This window comes from Lupinus angustifolius, unplaced genomic scaffold, assembly GCF_001865875.1.
Source record: "Lupinus angustifolius cultivar Tanjil unplaced genomic scaffold, LupAngTanjil_v1.0 Scaffold_6_51, whole genome shotgun sequence".
Lineage (NCBI taxonomy): Eukaryota > Viridiplantae > Streptophyta > Magnoliopsida > Fabales > Fabaceae > Lupinus > Lupinus angustifolius.
This window is the reverse complement of record NW_017717487.1, coordinates 31,762-39,218: the sequence shown is the minus strand read 5'-3', so window position 1 is coordinate 39,218 and position 7,457 is coordinate 31,762. Positions and strand designations below refer to the sequence as shown.

At 29.6% G+C, this 7,457-nt stretch overlaps 1 protein-coding gene across 3 annotated transcripts; it reads left to right on the top strand.

Annotated features, from left to right (window-relative positions):
• The first annotated feature begins 4,901 nt into the window (after positions 1 to 4,901).
• On the top strand, positions 4,902 to 7,224 carry LOC109337434 (uncharacterized protein DDB_G0292642-like). Of its 3 annotated transcripts, none has more exons than XM_019574415.1 (3): positions 4,902 to 6,174; positions 6,328 to 6,417; positions 7,115 to 7,224. In XM_019574415.1, the coding sequence occupies exons 1-2, from the start codon at positions 4,904 to 4,906 to the stop codon at positions 6,389 to 6,391; spliced, it is 1,335 nt and encodes a 444-aa protein (XP_019429960.1). In that variant the 5' UTR covers positions 4,902 to 4,903; the 3' UTR covers positions 6,392 to 6,417; positions 7,115 to 7,224. The 3 variants fall into 3 exon arrangements, with proteins under 3 accessions (XP_019429960.1, XP_019429958.1, XP_019429959.1); XM_019574413.1 differs by having other exon boundaries at positions 7,099 to 7,206; XM_019574414.1 differs by lacking the exon at positions 7,115 to 7,224 and having other exon boundaries at positions 6,328 to 6,883.
• The last annotated feature ends 233 nt before the right edge of the window (positions 7,225 to 7,457 follow it).

Sequence of the window (7,457 nt, the reverse complement as noted above, 5' to 3'; positions counted from 1 at the left end):
GGTCTAGGGGTAAAGGTGACAAATGGATGGGTTTGGATGGATTTGAATATGGATGTTAATGGATGGATGCAAAGTTTCCCATCAATCCATTTAAACTATATTTTAAGATATCAAATTCATCCATATCTAATGGATTGTAATTCATCCAATTCATTTATGGCTCCATTTTTATGGATTTGTTTTTTATTAGAACTAAAAATATTATTGAAGAAAATCATTATTTTAAAAATTATTATCTCAATAAAACTTTTTTTTTTAAAATCACCTTTTAAAAATGACACTTTTAAATATATAATCACTACATCATTTATCACTCATTTGGGTTACTTTTTTTTTTGAAGAGTCAATTATGATTGATTAAATATAAATGTGGATGATGCAGTGACAATGTATAAAATTCATACACCATGAGTGCAACAAATTTGTCATATTTATATATGTTATGTACCTTAGAATAAACTTTTAATATTAACTACATACACATGTCTTATAAATGATAAATATTAAAAGTGACGAGAGTGAAATCATAGATGAATTTGCTTAAATTTAATTTTCTTAAATATTTAATGAAATTGAAAAGCAAAAAATCATTTTTTTGAATTTTTGTTTTTTTGGATAGATTAAGTATTCATCCAAATGGATATATCCACATATATTAATTAGATATAATGGATGGATTTGAATCCATACATTACCGATACTCTTCATTGGATTATATCTATTTGAATCCATTAGCTCTAACGGATGGATTTAGATAAATTTAAATAGATTATGAATTGTGAATAATTTTACCACCTCTATCTAAAGGTTTGGGGATTTTATTGAAGCTGGAAGTATAAGCTTTTCAATGTTTTGGAATTTTGAGGTTTATTTTTTGTCATTTGATTCGGTTCAATCGGCAGCTTACAAGAAGGTTGCTTGGAATATTTAGATCTTCGATAAGGTACAGTTTGACAGTTAGATTTCGTTGTGCTTGTCATTTGTGGATTTTGATTTTGATAAGGAGAAAAACTTGTAATATATGTATCCAATATATAATTTTTGAAAATAAATATATTTATGTTTTTTGGTACTATCATTTAAAATTAAATTTTCATTAGAATTAAATCTTTAATACATTTTCAAAATTTTATTAGTTGTCTCTAAATAAATACATAAGTCTTTCTATTTGATAAGGGTTTACTCTTATTATTTAAAAGTTGTTACACATGGTTGATTTATTATTGGATTAAGATCCCACTGTGGCTTTAACGATGGATCAGATCCTCCCTGATCAAATTTTTTATAAAATATATAATATATTTTTTATGTCTTAAAAATAAGGTTTAAATAGTTAAGTTTGGAATCATGACAATTGAACATGTCAAGTTAGTTTTAAAATTAAGAGGTCCCATTTCCTAAACCATTATTAATAAATTGTTACACTTGTTATATAAAAAGAAAATGAAGTGCAATATGTAGTTATTATGTAAGAAAGAAGAAAAAGAGAAAGGGGGAAAATATATTCTTTGGTATAGAAATTGCAGCAATACTTGCACATCAAGTAAAGTTGTTGGTGGATGTTATTTTACCAATAATGTTCAACATAGTTGATAAATGACTTAATTCCTTAAACATGATGTTAGGAATTCAATCTCTGTTGTTTATCAAAAATACTTTATTGATAGAAGCAAAACTCACTTTGGTGATATATATACCTCAAAAAGATTTGTCATTGGCTATCTGTTTAGGATATCACAAAAAAAATGAAGGGAGGGAAAGTGAAGATACAACTACTAATAAACTGAATCAACTTGAAATCAGTTTTACTCAAATTGTTAGTTAGCTTAATAAGCTAAATTTTTAAATCATAAGAGATGAAGATAATTTAGATTTTTTCGCTCCTTGAACCAAGCCTATATGTAAATTTATTAAAAGATGCAAGTGTTCAAAACTTATCATAGTGTCATGACACTTTTCAATTATCTTTATCTTTATATACATCAAAGTGAAGTCATTTGTTATTGCTTACCGGGTTTGTGTTTCTCATTAAAAGGCGCTATCTTAATAAATATATTCTACCGATGATTAAATTTAATTTTTTCTAAAATATTTTATTACTTTGTCTAACATTAAAAAAATATTTTGTAAACAATTTTAAATTTCAATAGCATTCTTTGGTAATACTAAACCAAATTTTCATTCTACCTTTTAACCAGTATTTGCACCTAGCAAAAAAAATTAATTTTCATTCCTTTTCACATACTTAAATAAGTTTGTCCCTAAGCTTTTTCTTCTAAAGGTATTGATTAAAAAACAAATTTGTTTATACAATTTTGGAATATATAATCTAACCCTTCTCCATTATCAACTTGATTTGAAATTCTGGAGAAAACCTCAATAAATCATTTGGAATTTAGTAAGTAACTTTTAGACTATTTTTTTTTTAATGATATTTATGAAGGACAGCAAAACCAGCATGAGGCATTGATGCTAGAAAAAAAGTGGAGTAAAAAACTAACAAAATAAAAAATTACAAATCAAAGTTATTACATATTTGTACATTTGTTTAAAATCATTGTGTTCAAAATGTATTTTATTTATTTTTTAATCTTTTACAAGTCTATTAACAATATAATAAAAAAAACTCCCTCATGTCACATGTCACTTTCTTCATCCCTCATGCCACATGTCACTTTCTTCCTCCCTCATGCCGCATGTCACTTTCTCCCTCTCTCATGCCACATGTCACTTTCTCCCCCCCCTCATGCCACATGTCACTTTTTCCTTCATGCCACATGTCACATCCTTCTCACATATTTTTCTTCCTACTTTTTATATATTATATATTTTATATGCTAATAATAATTTAATATTAATTAGTGATTGGTTCATGTCGCTACCCCACTAAAATTGAGTGTTTACAACATCTATGTTTTGTTATGTTAAAAAGTAATAGTCATTGAACATTAGATGAAATTGAAATCATTTTTCACATTCAAATTATTTCTTTACATTAATCTATCTATATAATTTAATGTTTACCATTAATCTAAGAATAATTGTACTTTTTCACCTCATCAAAGTTTTTTGACATTTTTCGCACTGAATTTTAATATTACAGTTCAGATTCTTTGAAATTTAATTTTTCTCTATTAACAACATAATAAATAAAAACTCATTTATGTCACATGTCAATTTCTCCCTACATTTTTTCTTTCATGTCACATGTCTCCTCCTCACATTTTTTCCTTCTTACTTTTTATATATTTTATATGTTAATAATAATTTAATACTAATTGTAGAAAATTCAAATTAAAAATTATCAATTTATTTTTCTTATGTGCTTAAACATGCAAATACACAAGTAAGATGTATATTCTTAATAATATGAATGTATGAGTAATATGTGCGTTTTAACTATGCGAATACATGGGTAACATGTGTTTTCTTAGTAATGCGTTGTACGGGTAACATATGTGTTTTTAGCCATGTGAATGCACGAGTCACATGTATTTAATTACTATCATTATATTATTTAATTAAAAGATAAAAATGGTATATATATTCATGAAAAATATATGTATTTTAATTAATAATATAACAAATCAATTATTAGACTCTTTTTATTATTTTGATTAAAATTATCAGAAAAAATATCTGTCATATCCTAACTTAGTGTGTTTTTAATTTATGAGTTATTTTCATACAATGATTATTAGCTAAAACATAATCAAATAAATAACATTTAATTATACAATATTTGAATGCTAAAAATATATTCAAATATTTATACACAATGAACATTAATCTAAAATAAAACATAAGCATTTAAGAGATATGCTAAAAAATCCTTATGACTTTATATGATACTTATAAACGTAATCACAAAAAATATGATGCAAAAATAACTCCTTATATTTATAATTTTATATAGAAAATATAGAGGTGAGATATTATCCAATACAATTTGAATTTTATTTATTGAGTTATTTAAGAATCAAATATTTTCTATAATCACACTTTCAACAAATAAATGCTTATACAAACGCATTTATAATTGTTAATATTCTACATATACACTCAAAAATCAATGTTAATATTGCACCTATATGAATGAGAAATATAATATTTCAATACATGATTTATTGATATTATAAAATATATGTATATTATATTTGCATTATGCATAAACAAAGAAGCGACCCGTGCAAGTGCACGGGTACACTGCTAGTTACTATTAAAACTTTGTGAACATCTCTAGCTAATGGAGAAAAATAAATAGTGATAAAGGACTACATCACCATTTTTATTTTGAAGTTAAAAAAATCGAAAAGCTTAATTTACAAGTTAATGTTATCATCCGTCATTGAAAACCAAATATCAAACAGGATCAAAGGATGACTGACTTTAAGGCTTTGAATACATATATATATATATATATAACCGACTTTGAGCTAGTCTCATTCCACCATAACTCATGAATCATATATCATTGAGATTGAGACTGATATTTTTAAGTTAAAAATCCAAAAGCTTAATTTACAAGTTAAGCTTATTCCTGTAGGAAACCAAATGTCAAACAAACCAACAAGGTTGGTCTAGTGATGAAAAGGCCTTGCTAGATCATCGGGATGATTAAAAGGTCAAATGTTCGATTATTAGAAACAACACTTATCAAAAAAGGTGAGGAGATACCTTGGTACTACAAAAAAATGTCAAACAAAATCAAAGGTTGACTGACTTCAAGGCTTTGAGCTATATTATCACACCAATGACTTTGAGCTAGTCTTATTCCACCATAAACATGAATTATTTATCAGACATTGCATATAACATTGGTTTCAGTTGGTGAATAAAACAGTAAACCTGAAGTCTCTTGCAGCAGCAGCATCCAGCCCGTGCACAACAGTCAATCGTCGACATGGACTACAAACCAAATAACCATGAACACAACAGTCAGACCACCACAGCAGGTCAACCAGCCCGTGCAGCAGCATCCTACCACCAAATCATCCTTACCCTCATCTTTGTCCTCATCGAAAACCTCAAGAACATATTTCAGCAACTCAAGGATGATTGTATGATGTGTTGGTTCGACCTCCAAAACATGGTCCGAGGTATAATAAACTTGATGAAGATAATTTCTCCAGTTGGTGATGATCACAATGAAGGAATGAAGGGAGAAGAGTTCCATATTGAAAAGCAAAATCAGAAAGAACTCGAAGAAGACAAAGAGAATGACATAAATATGGTTGGCCAATCCTCAGAGCATGTGTCTGCTCAAATATCCAACCACCCCTTTTGCATTGAAAACATATCCAACCATGTGGCTGCTCAAATACAGCAACTCAAGGATGACTGTGTACAGTTTCGGTTGGAGCTCCAAAAAGTTTCTGATATGATGCAGAACTTGATGAATAGAACATCTGTCATTGATCAAGATCATGGTGAACAAAAGAAGACAGAAGAGTTCCATATAGAAAAGCAGAAGGAAGAAACCGAAGAGAACAGTGTAAATAGAACATCTGTCATTGATCAAGATCATGGTGAACATAAGAAGACAGAAGAGTTCCATATAGAAAAGCAGAAGGAAGAAGCCAAAGAGAACAATGTAAAGGCTGTTGACCAATCAACAGAATGTTTCTGTGGGATATGCCTAGATTTCAAAGCAGAATCTGATATATTCAGAGGAGGTAAGTGCAACGACTTGTTTTGCATTGACTGCATATCCAAGCATGTGGCTTCTAAAATACAGCAAAACAATTTGGAGGTGAAATGCCCTATTCCAAGCTGTGGTGTGGAAATAAAGCCAGAATATCTTATGTCCATTTTGCCTAAGGATGTTATTGATAGATGGGAGTCTGCAATATATGAGTCTTCTATTACTCTTTCCCAGAAGTTTTACTGCCCCTTTAAGAATTGTTCTGTTCTATTGGTGAATGACGGAAAAAGGGGAAAACCGGTGACCAGATGTGAGTGCCCCAACTGTCACAGGCTATTCTGTGCACAGTGTAAGATTCCATGGCATGCAGAAATGAGTTGTAAGGAATTCCAAATGTTGAAAAAGAATAAAGGTGAAAATTATTTGGATATGAAGTTTTTGGAGTCAGCCAAAGCTAACAAGTGGCCAAAATGTCCAAACTGCTCTTTCTATGTCCAAAGGAAAAGCGGATGTGAACATATGACTTGCAGGTTGTATTGGCTTAGCTATCCCTACTTGCTCTTGCTGATCCTTAATAATTTAAATGACTATTCAACTCTCAATCTATGTATTTTTTTATTACATCATTACAAAATAATATGAAAGATGCAAAATAATTATACTACTGCAATTGTATTTCCCAGGTGTGGATGCAACTTCTGTTATAAGTGTGGGGGGAAATGGAAGTTCGGACATACATGCAAATAGTCACCAGACAACATAAGATTTCACAGGTAGTGTTGAAGCTCTTAGCACATAGAAGTACAAAAAATTTGAATTTTACAAATAGCAATTCTACGATACTATACGTTTATCTACACCATATCAATAAAAAAATCTTGAGATATCTTTTGGACAAATCCAATGATTGTCTTGGACACTTTCTGTACTGAAGAACACCGCCCTGAGTATTTATGATGCTTTTGTATGGCAAGGCAGCAACAGGCAAGATAAGCGAAGCATAAAGTCTTGGAATGTCTGAGATAAATTTTAGTTACTATACAAAACATAGGAGACTAGACAATGTACTTTTTTTACATAGGTATAATGGTTCCAGCAACAATACCTTAGCATCTGATGTCAGTATCTTGAATGCTTGTATTTTGCCTCTAAGCTGCATAACAAGTTGTCTAACTAGGACTTTAATTAATGGCCAAAATTGAAAACAAACATTTTTTCCGGCTTATAAATTTTCTGTTGCATGAAAGAACCATGATTGTGTTGATTCCATCAGATACAATTCATCCATGATGGAAGGCTATTATTTGCTTTCAGTAAATATTTAAGAAAAGAATTCAATACAACGGTTGAGTATATACCTTAAGACAACATGATTGCTGCATGCTTACTAGTTGGGCATGCAATTTCTTAAATTTTAAACTGACTTAAATTCACTTGTACAATTTTAATATCAGATGGAAGAACAGTTAGAAGCTCAAATGGAAACAATGCAGGAAGTTCTAGCTATTAATCATCACAAGGGAAGAGAGCTTGGTAGCTTAAATTCTGGCTAAGAGAGCAGCGATGTAAATAGATTTATGCTGGCATTATCTATGCCAGACTCAGACCAAATATACAATGTACATAGAGTTGATAAGTATTTTGAAGCACCCAACTTGGCTATGTAAATATGGGTAACTTCAAAGTTGTGATATCAGTCTCAGTACTCCTAGTTAACTTCTATGTTTACTGACGACTCACTTGTTAGCACATTTACACCTTTTCTACCTATCTTTTACTTCTATTTAATTTGTTCTTTAAAAGAAATTTTTCT

What these genes read in the sequence shown, in the direction of transcription:
- LOC109337434 (XM_019574415.1), top strand. Translation starts at nt 4,904, where the DNA reads ATGGACTACAAACCAAATAACCATGAACACAACAGTCAGACCACCACA. An exon ending in TGTGAACATATGACTTGCAG is followed by an intron (nt 6,175 to 6,327) that starts GTTGTATTGGCT and finishes TGTATTTCCCAG; the next exon opens with GTGTGGATGCAACTTCTGTT.